The 18,907-nt window shown below is 36.2% G+C and overlaps 1 protein-coding gene across 1 annotated transcript; it reads left to right on the top strand.

Moving 5' to 3' along the window:
- The first annotated feature begins 8,836 nt into the window (after nucleotides 1-8,836).
- LOC107220916 lies at nucleotides 8,837-18,705 on the top strand. Its single transcript, XM_046741044.1, has 8 exons — nucleotides 8,837-8,911; nucleotides 8,993-9,175; nucleotides 9,565-11,110; nucleotides 14,012-14,263; nucleotides 15,335-16,493; nucleotides 16,589-16,755; nucleotides 16,843-16,897; nucleotides 16,980-18,705. Exons 1-8 carry the CDS (start codon nucleotides 8,837-8,839, stop codon nucleotides 16,990-16,992), a joined length of 3,450 nt encoding a protein of 1,149 aa, XP_046597000.1. The 3' UTR covers nucleotides 16,993-18,705.
- Nucleotides 18,706-18,907: the final 202 nt, after the last annotated feature.

Genomic DNA, 18,907 nt, shown 5'->3' on the forward strand with positions numbered 1-18,907 from the left:
TACGATACGTGTAGATGGTCAGAAAGATGAAAAATATTTTACGTGCGACACAAAGGTACGTATACACAAGAAAACAATACTTTGACAATTGTATGCAATTCGTTGAATTTTGTGGTCTGAAAATTAATTTTTTAGCATGAGACACCGATCACCAGATAAGTGGGTTTACCTCTTATATCAAATCGTAATAAAGTGACAGATTCGAATTAAGTCTTCTAGAAACCCAACTGAATAAGGATTTCCGAAATTTAATCGTGCAATACTTATTTTTTGCACCTTCTTCTAAAGCGATAATTAATACCGTTTTGGAACGAATTTTACAAGAAACGATACGTAATATTTTCCTCTTATAATTAGAGAAAAATAATTTATACACTAGCTGCATAACTTAACGTACTGCACCATTTCACGTTGAAACAGAAACAAAAATAATGTAAAAAATTATGAAATGATCGACAACCATGGACGAGCGCATGGTACAACAAAAAGGGACGAAAAAAGACCTTGAAAACAACGAATCACCGTGTGATTACTTCCTTCTTATGACGAAACGTGACGAATACGCGGTAGTCGGTACTTATCGGAAGCATTTCTCTTTCCGCGGGCATCTTCGCAAAAGGCCGCCGCACGCAAGCACTACACACGTATCACCTACGTGCGTGGATCATTACTTTTCTTTGAATAAGCTACACGCATTGCCTGCGTGCGCGCTAATTGCCGTACCGCTGTAAACGCGGCGCTAAACACGCGCGCATTGCGACGTGTGTGTGCGTAACGCGAAATGGGCTTTCTCCCCCCCCCCCCCCCCCCCGCCCCTTCCTCAGCCGACCAGGTATCGCAGAGTTCTCCTCTCAAAATCCGCGCTATTATCCCGCAGTCAATGATCAGCGCTCTCGAGGGAAACACCGGACCGTTCGCCGCTCCGCGTACCCTTTAATTACGTTAGTTGACGATCCGCACGTAAATACCGGGATTTATATTTTTACCAAGACACTTAATTTCTTAAATTTTTATCGAACCTGTTGTCGGATCGCAAGTGTTCGAGAATTATTTATAAATTCATCACCCTGTGTCAAAGTCGAGCCAATTTCTGTGTGTGCCTGTATGCAGCAGTGACTATACGGAGAGACCTTCGTTCGCGTTTATTACCGAAGTGAAAGAACCAACGAATCTTTCACAGGCATTCATGTGTGATACATGCACACCGATTTAACCGCCGGCATCGCGCGGTGACACAAAGGAACGGGGACAACAGGGGTGAAAAGGATACGCTGCAAGGATACTGCATTATACTTTTTATCCACCCACAAGCTGCTCAACGCCATCAGATTATACGGGTAATTATACCATTTTTACACTTTACGATACCAGTATTATGTCGTTTACCTGCCCGATTACAGCCGTTACGCCGATCATTCGAATCGCGAATATGCTAATTAACCCCCCCCCCGCATTCAAAACGGGATCTACTCTTTCCCCAATAAACATAACGCGGCATTAGTCAGATCGATGTAACGAATGTATGTACGTGGGATCCCGGCGATCTTGCGGCAGACGCGTTTGGCTGTTACGATCGGTTTGAATATGACGTTTACAGGTATACAACACGCAGTGTCTTGTAAAGGCACGTGTGATGAAATCTCCGATTCTCTCTTACTGTCGCTGTTGTTCGTGACGCGACGTCGACGTTCTTCTTTCTCTACTTGTTAAACTTATAGTGACGAAATCGCTGGGTTTTAACCGTTTTAACCGTTCGATTAATTCCCGATTGACCTCGCGAAATGATTCGTCATAGATGTCGAAGATTTGTCTAGTTCTTAATTAATTTTCAGACACACATGCATGCGTATGATATTTCGAATTAAGATACATTCCGCAAAGTGTTTATGCGTACCTACATTGCGGATGTTTCAAAGCGATCCTTAAACTTGCGGTTCATCGTCCAGAAGAAACGAGGCGAACAAAGCCCGTGACGATCTCGGTGCGGAACAGGAATTCACTATGTGCAAAATTCACGATGCGGAACATTTTCGGGCATTAATATTCCGGCATTCTTCAAGTTTGAAACCATCGAAATATTGAATCGAGAAAATAGAGATGATTATTTATCTGGTTATTATTTAAAAAAAAAAAAAAAAACAGCGGCATGTATGTACATATTATAATTCAGAATATCGATCGTGTCCAGCTTTGTTTCTTATCGACGCATATACATACCTACACTACAAGAGGAAATATAGAAATTCCTTGATAATTATGTGTATAAAATTCGAATACGAAGTTAATAGTAAGTAAATTAAAACGTTGCAATTTTATAACTACGCTAATTGGGTGAAAAAAAAAATTTGAATATAGCAATAACTTTGTTACTTAATTAACACCTGCACTTTGTTATACGGAGAGAATTACATTACGGAACACGATAAAGATCGCATTTTACATATCTTCCCCGGAAGTTTCTCGCGCGAATCTGCAGCGGAGCATTTTGATGATTACGGGAACACAAAAACAGCATACCCGCATGCAGTAAGTCAAGATCCTTGAAAGAATTTCTTTAAAACGAGAAAAAGTTAATATGCGAAAATTCATTTCGCAAACATTAGTTAGGGCTGTTGCGGTAGCGGAATTGGTGAGGCGTGTAAAAATGAGTAAAAAAAAAACAAAAAAGGAGAAAACGAAAAAAAAAACGTCAAGTTTTTTTCTACACCGCCTCGGACAAGATTGATAGGTGTATAATAAAGATGAATGAAGATTCAATTCCGCTACTATAATACAATATTAGACCCGCGTGAGACCGATCGTTGAATGTGTATTATACACACACGGTAGATAAAATGTAATCTAGGTATATGATATATTGTTACTATATCGTATAGATATGCGCGAGCAGTAATCGCTCTGTCACATTTGCGAACCTATACGGTTAAGGATATCCAGTGTGTATAAACAGCGTATGCAGGGTTTAATCCTGAGTAGTAGTGTTTGGAGGTAGAGAGCGTGCCCAACGGGGGCCACCTTTCGAGTTTCAGAGAGACGGCGATGCCCTCGAACTCCTGAGCGCGAAGGAAACCGGCTTGGCTGGCTGGCTGACTGGCTGGTAAGATACAGTACAACGCCTTCTGTCTATGTACAGTTGAAGGCAATGAATCCGAGACGGATCATTTTTTACACTAGACCGTTACGTTGGCAACACAGAGAAACCTGCAACGCCACAGTTGGCCGAGCGCAAAACAAACTCAATCTCAATAAACGTAACATAACCCATGACCGTCGAATCTAACCTTAAAATACGTGTCAATCCAACACGTCATTATCTCCACGGTATTCTAAGGTTAGATTCGACGGTCATGGGTTATGTTACGTTTATTGAGATTGAGTTTGTTTCGCGCTCGGCCGACTGTGGCGCTGCAGGTTTCTCACTGTTGCCAACGTAACTGCCTAGTGTAAAAAATTATCCGTATCAGATTCATTGTCCTTAAGTGTACATACCCTCTACCTCTACATTTACCGTGACTCGTCTCCCGGCTGCAGCTTGGCTTCGAACCAAGAACCGAGGAGAAGAGCTGAGCGGCTCCGATATACGTATAGCAAGCTTTTATATTCCGCTAATTGCCTTATAATATACCGTAATTAGAACTCATCGCGATTTTTCTTCATTGCCTGCATGACCGTTCTGTATAGCTGCCTTTGTTTCAGACATCCTGATTGCACGTAATGGGTATAGGTAATGAATAGGTAGGTTATTTATTTATTTTTTATTTTATTTTCTTCGTTTTTGTTTTACGAAATATGAAGGATTTCCACGCTTCTTTATTCATACTTTGCCGCACTTTTCAACGGACTTGTGTGTAAACGATATTCCTGCAGTATAAATGGTATTTAGTTAAAAGACGTAATAATTTCCACCTCGATTATCTCCCACGTGTATTATAGGTATGCGTGTATACGTATAAAGCGAAAAATATCTCGTTCATTGCGCAAGGATATACATAATTCTTGGATTGAATCGATGTAATAATATTTGTATCGATATGTCGAAGCGAATTAGTTTGAATTAAATTAGAACTTTAAGTAACGGTTATATAGCTTTGAGGACGTAATCGAAACGTTCGAAATTTCGGATATAATATCAGCGTTTCGTGTAGAAATCTGAAATTCGTTTTGTACAGATATCTGGTTAACGAGTCAGCTGTGTTGTATATACGAAAAATGAAAGTTGCAATAACACTTTTTCGTAGTCTGTAGCGTGGATTTCTGAACTTATTGTGTATATATACTTCACCGCATGATTATTTGCTGCGGAAATAAGAAATTTCGCCGAATCCGGTGATTTCAACCTGCATAAATTACACGCACCTAATGTATTTACGTATGTACGTAGGTATACAATGATTTCAACGCGTGGCTAAGAAGCACCTTGTGGAACGGTAGACAATATTAACGTATGTATGTATGTTCGTACGATCATTTGCATTGCAGGTATTACGTAATTTTTGCAATTTCAGACTCTATATAGCTTTTCGCATGCAGCGTGCCGTGCAAAAGTTTTGATAAATCATAACTATCGTATATGTATATATACCTATGATAATCATAGATATATGCATATATGTATATATAAAGGCAGTAAAATAAAAAGACTTTGTTCTGGCGAATGAAAATTTATGTTCGTTATATGTTGAAACTGTGTCGCACGTTATATTGAATTATATCTTTGAACATGATCATAGAAGCTGTATAAATTTGCATATGAAACATATTTATAACATACGATTTTTCATCGTACGTTCGACTCTATTTTGAGAATATATAATCGGGTCAAATGAGATAAAATGTGTTTAGTCATCGGGTGAGAAGTCGAATGACAAATTCGGGGCTCCCCCTGTGTTTTTCATAAGCATCAGCGTAGAAACCTACGACGTATTCAAATGACCACGATTCACCGGTGCTTTGATTGAATTTTTTTCTTTCCTTGAGAATTTTCCCCGCGCTTGTAGAAATCATTATTCATTACTGTGTCCGGTGACTTAATCCTTGTATACGTAATAAACAAAGATCGCTTCCGTTAATCGATGCGTGCGATAAAGAAAAGTAATGAAAATGAAATGCGAAAAAAAAAAAAAAATTGCCAACAGCTTTACTCGGTGCTACAGATCTCAATACATTTGTATAAATGGGTGTACCTATGTATAATGAAAGAAAGAAAAAAAAAAACGCGGAGTGCAGCGGTAAAGAACAACGGATGTGAGTGACTAAGAAATCGCGGTGTAAAGTAACTGACCAACTGGATTGAACGACGACGACGCGATGTCCGTTACAGATGTTGGCAGATCATACAAAGCGATATTTTCTCTCTCTCTCTACTCCCCCCCCCCCCCCCCTTCGCCCCTCGGTGGGTTAAAAACTGGGCAGAGAAGTAAATCAAAAAAATAACCCGTTAGTCAGCTCGGTGTTCGACTTAGCTGCAGCGTTTTATAAAGATCACGTCGGTTAGATATAATTTGCTGTATTTATATATGATAAGTTATAGATGGTATACAGTACGTAAATATAAATTATGGAATACGTTAACCGTTTGGATCACACATTATTTTGCTGAGTAAACTTTGGCAACAGGATGGCGTTATATGGCTTTTGGGGTCACTGATTACGAATCTTAAGTCAGATTTGAAAAATTGAAGATGGCGGATGCAATATACGGGGTGAAAATTTCAAATTTGATCGAATACGGTCAAGAAACTCTATGCAGGGGGTTTTGGGGCCGCCGATCGGATTTGCCATACTGAATTTTCGAAATCTGATTTCAGATTCGTAATCAGCGACCCTAAAAACCCCTGGACCGAGTTCATTCTCCGGATTCGTTGAAATTTGAAATTTTCGTCCGCCATGTTGCAACCGCCATCTTAGATTTTTAAAATTTAAATTTCCGGAAATGATTAGCCAACGATAATTTATTGCGAGAAAGACTGATGCATGTTGGGAAGGATCTTAAGTTGCCTTAAATGTCTGTTATGTACATACGTGTACATACCTATATATTTGCGGTAAATTATCACGGATCTCTGCAGATTTACAGTTATGAGGACAAATTTTCGAAATATATAGCGTATTACATATCTCTGTAGTTATATACGTATAACCTATATGTACGTAGATACAACCAACACATCTTTTCTCTCGTCGTCAATCGCATGTGTGGGCGATATTATATACGTGTTTTATGACATATTCCAGAATATAAATACACACCCTATACCTCTATATCGTTATCAGTACGTAGGTATAATATTGTACATTATTCCTGTATTCCATGGGTGCAATAATAATAATAACAACAATCATCGTACAAGTTTTCGTACAAAGTGAAAGAGCCCCTGGCAAAATTTCACCTTTTCTCATTACACTACAGGACATGTCATGCGGGAAATAATAATAACAACAACAATAATGATAACAAGAAGAAGAATAATATTAATAAAAATAATAATAGAAATTTACGCGCGCATATAATACCAGAACACCTGTATAATGGATAGATTAAGCCGTGTTTTCCTGTATGTATTCATAAGAAAGGACGAAAATGTAAAATTTCCAACAATTTCAGGATCCTTGCGTTTTATCCCAGTGCGTAATCGCATCGGACGTGCGAATGAAATGATTTGCGTAGGTGATTCGACCTTGAGTCATAGCCCAGCATCCGTGCATTCTACGTTTGGTATATACACGCAACACTCGCAATCGTATGTGTATAAAATACATGTATAACAGCGCCTACTTGTCTCTTCCTACACAATTCCAATGTACGTATGTATATATAGGCAAATTACAGGTCAACTTTTACCGTAGATAATGTAAAAGTATTATACATAACATGCCTATATAGGTATTTGTATGGAATTTGTCTAGGAAAAGTATAACTATACGTGATTATGTATACGTGTAACGTAGGTTTTGAATCTGCACGTCCGTTATTACCACGAGAGTGTTAAACTCTGAGATATTGTGGAAATCTGGATTCGGTCGCATGATCTATTAATTGAAATATCAAAGATAATTTTTAATTTTATGAGACTGAAGTTCCAGTCACGTCAACGCGACGAAACTATGAAACGAAAATTACTATCCCGCGGCTTCGGAATAATTAAAGTTAGTAGTTGAATTCACGAATTCTGAGTGTTTTCAATGCTGCGTTACCGCAATTTACCGAACCTCAGGTTATTCTAAAGTTGAAAAACGACAAGTCTATCGAAAAATGCATCGCTAGAATAATCATACAAACCTCAATCTGATATAATTCTCCGTATGAAAAATCTTGCAGCTCCATCAACAGAAAAGTTCAGCAAAATTTATCTCTCTTTCAAATTGCAGCCTCAACTGAAATCGGAATGCGATAGACCAAACGTCACAACCAAATGGTATTTTAATAATCTGAAAACGTTGGACGACCTTTTTCCTTTAAACCCGCCAACACGCCGGCTATTATACCTATATATATATATATATCTGTAGATTGTACATACATACCTATAAATATATGATAATATGCTTCTCTCGCCAACGGCCCAAGGCTTTTAGCATGTTGCACAATTAAGTCACGCAAGTTTATGCATATCTATATATATATATATATACTAACCTATATATATACATACATGTGCATATACCTATATATACTTAAATTTAACCCGAATATAAACTGAAAGTGATTATAATGTTATAACAGTTCGCAGTGAATGTACGTCAACTGTAGTCTGTATGCCTAATAAGAATTATAACGCAATTATTCGCACTTCTTATATTTTATTGAATATATCGTACAGTTACACGTCAGTTGTTATTGCACAGGGTTAAATACGCTGCTGATTATCGTACGATAAGATCTCCTAACTTATAGGTACGAGCCATTATTAGATCGGTTGAAATATTTGACCTTAATCTTAATTTTTTTTATTTTTTTTTTTTACTGAATGTAATCGTAGCTGCGCTTACATACAGCTAATACTGAAATTAACTCGTCGCATACACGTTATTCAGAACTAATGTAGGTGGAGAAAAAAAAATAATAGAAACTAGTGAAACTCGGTAAAGAATTTTAAGCCTAATTTTGCAATAGATAAATCTGAGCTGCAATTAAAATTGACGTTACCATGGCCGTTTGAAATTTACGAGACTAAGTCGTTCACTAAATATACAATGTTTGAAAGATCGGCTAATTGACCGTGATTTTAATTGACTTAATAAATTACATTACACGTAATACGGTGTATTTGCACGATATTTGTATTTGTCAAGCATGTAATAGGAGATCGGAGCAATTCGAACAGCGTTACGTTTTACCATTACGTGTTAGGACGAAACAGTTTTCGAAAAAATAAAAAATTGACATATACGCGTTATTGATATGTGTAAGAAAGCATTGCGATTTGTATAAAACAGAATTTTGAGCAGATAGATAGAATTGGCGGTCTTGACGAGAGATTTAAAATGTTATATTTTGAAACCTCTTTTTTTTTGTTGAATATTTCATGTATTATACACATTCCGATTTTGTTTCTTTACAGAAAATGAGATGAGCTGGATGCAGTGTGGACAGTAATGCAAGTCGATCAGAGTGAACGATATACAAAAATAAAATAGAAACAGTATAAAACGGCTGTTTCGTAAAAACGTATGTCTATAATACGTTTACAGTTGATAAAATATACGAATAAATAAATAAATATATATTATGGAGCTGGTATTGTCGCCCGGTAGAATCGGAGGGGGAGAAAAGAATGGTTCTCCTTTTCAAAATGAGGAGGTACGAGAGTGGTCGCACGTCGATCGTCTCACTGGGATGCTTGAGCATGCCAGAATAGAGACAGGTCGATGGCAAACGCGTCATCAAGGATCTGCCCAGGCCTACGGGAAGGTAAAATACGAAAATAATTCCATGCAAAGTTAGGGATTTTTGTTCATCAGATTCTAATTTGCGCGATGATTTATTCCCCAGGTAATCGATTCACGAGAGCGCAATTCGGCGGATGGAAATGTCGTCCAAAAAGCACGAAGACAAGTCGAGGTATTTCAGAGCCAAGGGGTGAGCGGCAGGTCTGTTCAAGTTGTCAGAGCTTCTCAGTGGTCCTCCTCTAGGATAACAGATTCCACATCGAGTAGCCCTGTGTCTGTATCAATGGTGAGCATTTTAAGTATATTATAATATACGTTCATAATACAATCTTCTACGGAATTCATTTCCTTGTTGGAAAATGTGGGGGGGTATCCCTTGAATGTAAATTCAAGTTGGTAGGACTGGGGGAGGGAGGGTTGAGCTTCAGCCGCCATCTTGGTAAACACGTTTTACCAAATATCTCCTGAACCGTGCATCTTAGATAATGTTTTCGTAGATAATGAAAGTCTCTACAACTTTTATTTGCAACTTTCTTCTGTATAGTGCATATGTATTTATTTATAGCGAGTCAAAATTTCCAAAATCAATTCTGTAGAAAAAAAGTCCCTAGATCTTGGCCTCTATGCGATAATTGGTATTTAAATTCTGAAATAATATTAGCTGTTCACTTTCAGACCGAGTCACAGTCCTCACTGAGAAACGGAAACGACGAAATAGTTCCAGGTGGTAAATCACTGTTTAGAAGAGTACAGCAGTGCGACGATGACCAAAGTTTGACCAAACTATCTCAAGTTTCGCGACTGTGTCGTCAGATAAACACTGAGACCGGTGTTGGCAGCTTTGGAAACCTGCGAGCAAAACAGTCACCCCATGTTTCTCCCCTTCTCGGCAATAGATTTAGGAATCTACACCACGATTTCAGTTACAGGGAATACGATGGGAACGTTTCGAACTTGGTGGTAACGAATAGTCCGAAAAAAAGCACCTCAAACGAAGACCTGACTAAGTCTGTTGATAATGCAAACGCGAGGTTGAAATTTAACCGGGATTGCAAGGCTCGACGTTCTCTGCAAATACAGAAATCATCCGAACTAACTACGAGTAGTATCGTTAAAGCGGAGGATCCCGTTATTGAAATTCCGTTGCATTTCAATTCGTACGAAAATAATGAGACTCGTACTATGAACGGCGGAGTTCAGGTTAACGAATTTGGCGATAAAGATCTCGCGTCATCCGATAAAGACGTTAGAAATGTGGCGAAAAATGGGGATAGGAAAAAATTGAAGTCGTACGTGCTGGGAATGCAGGATGAGTCTGATTCAGATTCAAGCTTGACGGTTGAGAGCAAATACCTGAGGAATGGGGAGCGCCTGTTTAACGGCGTTGCTAAAACGGGGGAAGAAAATTGTGTGAATAAGGAGGTTGGGAAATGCCAGTATTTGAAACCGACTCCGATTCTGTTGAAGCCCGTAAAATCGGTTCAATTGACCTCAACTACAGGCATGATTGCCAAGGCTAACACGACCGTCGTTCACCTGAACAACGCCAAAGCATTTCCTGACCCAGAAACTGACCAATCAAAGGTTGACGAAACCGCGGGAAAGCTGCAGTCGGATAAGACGAGCGTAAACGGAAGCGACGAGTCGAACGCTGCGACGATATCGAGGTCTGTGAAAAGAGTAGGATTCTGCAAGACTGAGGTACACTTCGCCGCAGAGTCTGGAAAGGTGAATATAGTTGAAACCGATTGCAAACCTCCGCCATCTAATAGATATAGACGAAGAAGGCGAAGCAATATCGTCGTCGGTTTGCCTGCTACGAATAAAAATTTACCGCTTATTCATTTCGGCGATACCACCTACGAGAAATATATTTTTGGCCAATCGAACGGCTCGATTAAAACCGAGTTTAAAAACGGTGCAGTTGACAAATTTCTCGATAATCAGCCGGAAGCGTCTGCGGTTCTTAGGGACGAACAAAGATTGCAGATTCCAGATTCAGACGACTTGCCGATCAAAGACGGATGGAGCGCTAGGCTTAAAACTATACTGCAATCCGAGCCTGCCACTATTGATCAAAATGACGATTTGAATGCTCACGCTAATTTCGATGGTATTGACGAGACGATAGCCGTTGATCATACGTTCAAGGGACACACGACTACGGTTAATCTCGGTGCTAATGGGCTCTCAAAACTGATGCAGAAGCATGCGAATGAAGGTAAAGATTATTTTCAAGATATTCGAAATATTTGCATATATCTTCATTAGGCTGGTTGATTTCTTGGACTTTTTTTTTTCAAATTGCCACTCGAAAAATTTGTGACAAATACTGAAAAGACATTGTCGTAAAACCTGGAGGACGTAGGAAAATATTTGGAGGTCGCTACCAATTATTGTAATATTTTTAATTTATTTTTACGTGTACATCTTACGGACTTATGTATACCTTACATATATTACTTTATTTTTTTCGTATCGTGGTCCAATTAATCATTGTGCGTAAAAATCAGTACTGAAAACGAAATAGGAACATTAAGATGATGCGATACTCCTTTTTCGGTAACTAAAACCGTTATCCAAATTTCTCCGATACGATTAATCTTTCGGATAAAAGACGAGAACAGACAACTGCGAAATTTTTGGGCGCAGTTCGCTGTTGATTGGTGAACGATTAATTGGACTACGATACAAGAAAAATAAACTAATAAATATACAAGTCCGCAAGGTGGGAACATAAAAATAAAGAAAAAATATTTCAATAATTGGTAGCAACTTCTAAATACTTTTCTACCTCCTCCAGATTTTACAACAATTTTTTTTCAGTATTTTCCACAAATTTTTCAAGTGGCATTTTGAAAAAAAAAAAAAAAGTTAAAAAATGCACTACCCTAATTAATCTTCATACAGACATTCAGTATTGCCTATAGACGTTATTTTGGTTCAATTTTTATATCTAATACTGATCAATATCATGCTTTTTCTGAAATAAGATATGACATTTCATTTTTTATTATGGAAACTTGTTATAAAAAAAAAGATTAACAAGTAAATTCAATTTAGCGTATCATATTTAAATTACGCCAAATACTCAATCAAATTCTTATCAATTTTCATAAAAATTGTCAGTTCCGATGTGGTAAACATCTTTTTTGTTGTGTTATTGCTCTGAAATTTTATTGGCATGTGCGTTGATCATCAGTCCTTTGATTGTAGTATTAAATGAAAATATATTCCTATCATCATTAACTAACAAAAATCTGGTGTGTGGATCTTCTTTGTTCTCGCTTATTTTACGTACTAATCCACCTTTGCTGCTTATGTGACGTATTTTTAAAACCATTTTACTTGTACGGGTTATTTGATTAATTGATTTTTAACATGTCATCAATGAAAATATTTGGTAATTGTACATGTGTGAATTTTTTTTTTCGATTCAATGAAGTTTATACTCGAACTTTTCTAACGAGGCAAACGCTATAGATTGTATTATTATTACATGCTTATAATATTAATATAAAACAAACAGCTGCTCTGTGTAATCTGTATTCTCCGCGATATCTGTACGCATTCTATAAGCCAGTACTCGGTACTCAGTAAAAATAATAATAACAACAACAACAACCACAACAAAAGTAATAATAATAATAATAATAATTATATGAACATAAACAATAATCAATAATAATATAATAACATATTTGCCAATTGCTTCTATCTGCGCGAAAATCGACTGTTAAAAGACCGAAAAAGAACGCGTCACAACCCTAAGAAAGCACTAAAATTAATCTGCGGTGAGAAATTCCATGATTCCGAATAAACAATATTATTAATAACACTCTCCTAACAGCTGCCGTATTAATTAATCTAATTCGTGTATTGACAATCTAAGTAATTACCTATATCAACGAATCGTTGTAACGAATAAAAGTAGTGCTACTTTAAACAATTTCGTAGATCTTTTAATATTTTTAGACATATTCTGTTCTTTTTTTTTCTCCTTTATCCGCTGAAATATCGTAAATTTATGATAATATTAATATCGTAAATGTCTATTTTTCATCTTAAAAGTAGTAGATTTGATAGCATAAATATATATTATTGGGATATTGGTAATGTGCACGCGTATAATACGTGTAGTTAAATTTACGCATTACTTTGTAGGTCTGTAATGAGATTTTTCCTGAATCTGTTCTTCGCTCCTTTTTGGTCTTATGCCTGTATGAAACTTTCCACGCAATTTGGGATGACTTTTTTCATTCGATTTCGATCGATTTTAAAAACATTCTTTGACAAAATTTCAGGACGAATGAAAAAAGTGTCCCGATTAATTGCGGCAAGATTCATATTGTTTTGTTAATTGTATGCTTTGATATCGTAGCGTATTTCTGACAGTAGAATTGATTCTCCGTTTTTAAAAACATTCTTACGTACGTAGTTGTTATTAATTTCTGAATTAGTAAAACTCTTTTGTGACAATAGTAGACGAAGAATACGTGAAATTTTCCAGGCAAATGCAATACTATAAGCACTGGAATTCAACTACAGTTTAATACTAAACTTGAAAAGCTGCGGCCCATTACTTCGTCTCATATTATACGTCCCTGCGTTGATGATGTCGCCAAGAACACCTGCCCAGTAAAGATTATACCTGCGGTAAAAAGTCTCGGACCGATCGTTGTTTCGTCAACGATATCGAAGATACCTCGACCGTTAATTCGGGCCCATCAATCGTCGTTCCTTAAGTCTACTCACCTAGTTATGAACCTTAGTAAAATCAACGAGTTTAAATCAATTGTTAACGGTAAAGAAAAGCCTCCCTTAATTAACGCTGACAAGAAAAATGACGGTTCGTTAAGTATAAAAAACCTGCTCACGTCGTTGCAAACCAATAATAAAAATTCACCGGAAACGACGACGTCTCGTGAAAATTCAAAGGACGTTGATATGGTTAATAATAACTATCCTAACAATAACACCTCGACGTTGATTACGATAAATATGAACGAGGTAACTTCTGATTTAAAAAATAAAACAACGAATGGCACCGCGTATCCCGCCACGCGATTTACGCCTCTTCAATTGAGACATTTGAATAATGATTTATTGGATCGATACGAAGATCGAATGAAAATTGAGGAATCCTCTAACGAAGGGAAAGACAATCAACTGCAGTATAGTTCTGGGAGCGAACAAGCCGACGAAGAAGTTCGATCTTACATGCTTGGATCTCAAATACATCACAAGCTCCACGTCCAGCATAAGAAATTTTTACATTCAATTGCAATGGAAAAGTCGAGGAACGTTCGCAATTCCAAGGAACTCCACTTAGGTCCGAGTACAGTGAATGAAAGGAAGGATATTAATTGCATAGGTAGAGTAGCAGCTAACTATGGCAATGAAAATCGCGAGACAGTACGGCTCTGGACAGACAGTGCATCAATTATATTATACCCATCTTTTTCCTCATCGATCTCTAATCGAATGTCCAAAAGTTATTTTATTCCCTCTCACAATTACTGTCCACTTTCCGTGCTGGCTCAGTCATCTATACATCACATTATGTACACTTGGGGACAATGAATCTGATAGTGAGGCGGCTAATTTTTTTACACTAGACAGTTATGTTGGCAACACAGAAAAACCTACAGCGCCACAGTCGGCCGAGCGCGAAACAAACTCAATCTCAATAAACATAACATAACCTATGACCGTCGAATCTAACCTTAGAATACCGTGGAGATAATGACGTATTGGATTGACACGTATTTTAAGGTTAGATTCGACGGTCATGGTTTATGTTACGTTTATCGAGATTGAGTTTGTTTCGCGCTCGGCCGACTGTGGCGCTGTAGGTTTCTCTACGTTGCCAACATAACTGTCTAGTTTAAAAAATTAGCCGTCTCAGATTCATTGTTCCCAAGTGTACGTACACGGTTTTTTTTCTCTTTTTATTTGTCCTTTCTTCGATGTAATATAGCTGTATTATATGCTTATAAATTTCAATTGCGGAGAGTATAGAACGTTTAATTGTATCTTTTTTTCAGACCAACAAACTTTCACGCATTTAATTAACAAAGATTGACTTGATGTTTCTACCAGCAAATTTTTATTTTTTTTTTTATTTCGTTTGTTTTGTTTTGTTCTAATTATTCGTGTGCCAAATCAACGCAAAAATCATTTGTATCTAATCCTTGCAGAAGTAATGTAAAAATTTTCATTATACCATTATTAAAATATCAATACGCACGTAGAATAGAGTCAGTGATTATTATCAGCCGTTTGCCTTGTTCGAAACGTTCGAGTAACAGTATATGTAGAGTTGATAATGTATAGAGAATTTAATAGGATTATATACTTACATTATATTTTTTCATAGCAAATAGTATTAGAAATACAATGAGACACGGTATTCAAATACTGGGATTAATTTATATCTTTTCAGACGTCATAGACCAAAATATCGTCAGTGTATCGTCGATTGACGAAGACGATTTGGAAACTGGTAACTCTGGCCTACCGGTGGAAGAAATATTCTTCGAATCTAACGGCACTGTGGAAAAAAATCACGTGCAAGACACGATATTGAATGAGAGAAACGTGATAACTTCGGATAACGAAAATAATAAAGTTTTGTTGAATATCGTTACGACACACGAGCCTGTCATCGCTAGAGTAGAAGAAAGCCATTCTGTAGAGACAAGGAGAGAGTTATTTGCTGGTAAAAAATTGCATTCCCATTCCGAAAATGTGGAAGAAAACAGAAATAATGCGGGGGAATCAAGTCGCGTTAGCAAGTCTTTTTCGACGAGGATACGGAAGACTAGCACTAAACATAAAACCAAAGATCACTGTGATAATGCATTAAAAAAAGAAGTGGAAACAGGCTGCTGTTTGAAGAATGATACAAACACGACTGATCCTACTTACGTGAATGTGTTCGAAAGAAAGAAGGAGAAAAGCATTCCGATATACGAAAATTGTTATGTAAACAATCGTAAGAGAAATTTAAATGATAAGAAGTATTCGAAAAATATGATATCTGGCGATATTCAGTCTCTTGTAGAGTTAAAAACTGTTACGGATAATTTGACTCAATCCACGAACGGCGATTGCGACTCTGAATCGGCAAGTTTGTCGAATACTGATTGTGAGGATGAAAATTTCACGCCGTCTTCCAGAGCTAGAGACTCTGATGCTAAACTGGCAACGATATCCGAAAATACAAACTCTGGCAAGGTAAATAATCGCGAAAGCCACAAAGTCAAACAGAGCAGAATAAAAAGCAAAAGGGCAGCTAGACCGCCATCGTCTGTGTCTAGCATTGAAAGCGTTCACCGAATTTCCGTTAACGAAAATACAAATGTTTCTGAAGTTAAATCATTACACTCTAAATCTACTTGGTCAAGCAGGCTACGCAATAGAAATAATCAGGAGAAAATACCGGCTAAGGAATCCGCCGAAAGATATTCCTCGGACGATAAGAAAAATAATACGATCGAACGAACATCGAACTCAAAAATATCTCGTTCGAATCACGCAATTAATAACATTACGAAATCAAGCTACGATCAGACTGGGAATAATTTGAATGCTAGTATAAGGTATGATAATGGAAAGATGAAAAAAATTTTGCTCTGTTAAAGTAAATTTTTAACAAGTAACAACGTGAATAATTATTGATTTTTTCAACTTTCAGATCGAAAAAACCGATCGAAATTGTTTATGAAACCGCTGTATTTAACATGAAGAATGAAAAGCTTGCTAAATCATCGAGGGCCAAAGAATCTAAGACCCCTCGGTACATCAATGATCTCATATGTGGAAGTAAACCGAAACGTTCGAACGATATGAAACACGTTAAAGGTAATAAATCAGTAACATCGCTAATAGGAAAATGTAATTAGCGGGGAGAAATTTTTCGTAACTGTCAATATTTGATTTTCGGTATAGGAGCAGCTCTGTGTCAACAACGTGTACATCATAAAAGCGTATCCCCAACAAATAGGTAAATTATTATTAGTTTTTTTTTTTTTATTCTAATCTAAAATCTTTGAGTGATCTTATGTATGTACCATTACCTGTTTCAGACACTGGAAATGAAGTAACAAACGGCTGTAAAAGCACAAATTAATGAAAAAGTTCCTTTGATTTTAAGACAATATCGAATACTCTAACAATCGCGTTGATAATATTCTCTCGATATTAAAGTCGAAAAAAAATAATATTAAAATAAAGCTAATATTTTAGTTAATAGCAATATAATAGTTCCTTATTTAAGAATGCTAGCTTCATATGATAAAGCTTAAATACAACAATGTTAATTTGTTTTAAATGTTAAGTCGCGATTTTCTTTTGTAATCCAGGCGTCACTCTTGACATTAATTTTATTTATTTTTTTTAATTTTATTTTACTTTTTTTTATCATTTTTGTAGCAATGATAGAGCTCTCTCTTTCTTTTGCAAGATACGCGTCTTATTCTAGCCATTTTTTCTCAACTATATTTAGTAGTATACCGCAGCAGTAAGGAAGCGGTTAATTACGTAGGATATATTCTATGAAAGTATTGAATGTAATAATTGTTTGAACGTTTGTTCAGTCTTAGCTTAATACCTTTCGATGCATCGACAAATTGTTGAAAGCAGTTAGAAAATTGATCCTAATATTTATAAATACGTACATACTAATTTATGACAAAATTTATTATAATCATCCTCATAACTCAATCATCTTTTTACTAATACAGAACGTAAAAAAACAACAGCAATAAAGAATTTAAAAAAATTGATCATCACAAACGAGTTCGTCGAAGTTTATCGAACCTTTAATACATTTATTACAGATAAAAATATCTTGGAATAAAATTAATTTCCTGTGAATGATAGGAAGAAACTAGGGAGAGACATGAGTTTATCAATAGAATTACAAGCTATATTTCTTCAAGAAGGCCAATGATATGTAAAAATACATATATTATCTATATACAATACTTCATAATATTATAATATTAAGTGCAGCAACCAAGATATACATATATTATACATATATTCATATTTGCAATATTTGACGTACCAATTTCATTTGATAAATATATAACTGTTCACCAATTGATTGAAAAGTGCGAAAAAATTCCCCAAATTTTACCAGCAAAAAAATACGAACTATAACCAGTAATAAATTATATTTATTTTTTAATTTTCTCACAGTAAGTACATACTATAGGTATGTTTTTTTTCCAATTTGTTTATTACAAGCACTAAATCGCAAGAATTGAAATAAATATCTCTAACAATGACCATCAGTGGACAAATTTCAATGGTCGTGAACGTAGAATGTAATATATCTGTTTTCGTACGTACAAAGCCAATGAACTATCGTGATCATAAATCGTCAATATTGACATTAAAGGTATGTTGAATATTGATAGCATTAAATTAATAAAAACAATCTATTTTTCACCTTACATTCACTAACTCTGTCAACACTTTAAATACATAGACAATAAGGGTCTGATTGCTGATCACCTCGGCTAATTAGAATCAGTGGTTTTTCTTATTTTTTTTTTTCATTGTTTATTTGAAATTTTCAATTACCAGAATGATATTTAGGGTTATAATAGAAACGGTGGCAGAGTGTATTTATGTTTGTATCGAAGATCATAATCTCGTACACTAGTTTCTTGATGGAAAATATTTCGCCAGTGGATCGTAAAATTTTCTTTTCTTTTGTAAATAATTTGAAGTAAAAACTATAGCTTGAGTTTAAAAAAATTTACGGCGATCATTGAAGATGTGGTCATAAAATTGTAAACAAACGTCGACAGGTGTCCGTATAATTATACATATTATTTTTAATATGAAACAACTTTCGGTCAAAGTGGTAAACGTGAATATTATTCAATTTGAGATTCATGATTGGTGAAATCTTGATTGAAAAGTGTGCTAAAGGTGTGGGGAAAAGTGATGTTATATGTATAATAACCAGTATTACTAGTCTCTTTATACGTCATTTTTTTTT

The sequence above is a fragment of the Neodiprion lecontei genome, chromosome 5 (genome assembly GCF_021901455.1).
Source record: "Neodiprion lecontei isolate iyNeoLeco1 chromosome 5, iyNeoLeco1.1, whole genome shotgun sequence".
NCBI lineage: Eukaryota > Metazoa > Arthropoda > Insecta > Hymenoptera > Diprionidae > Neodiprion > Neodiprion lecontei.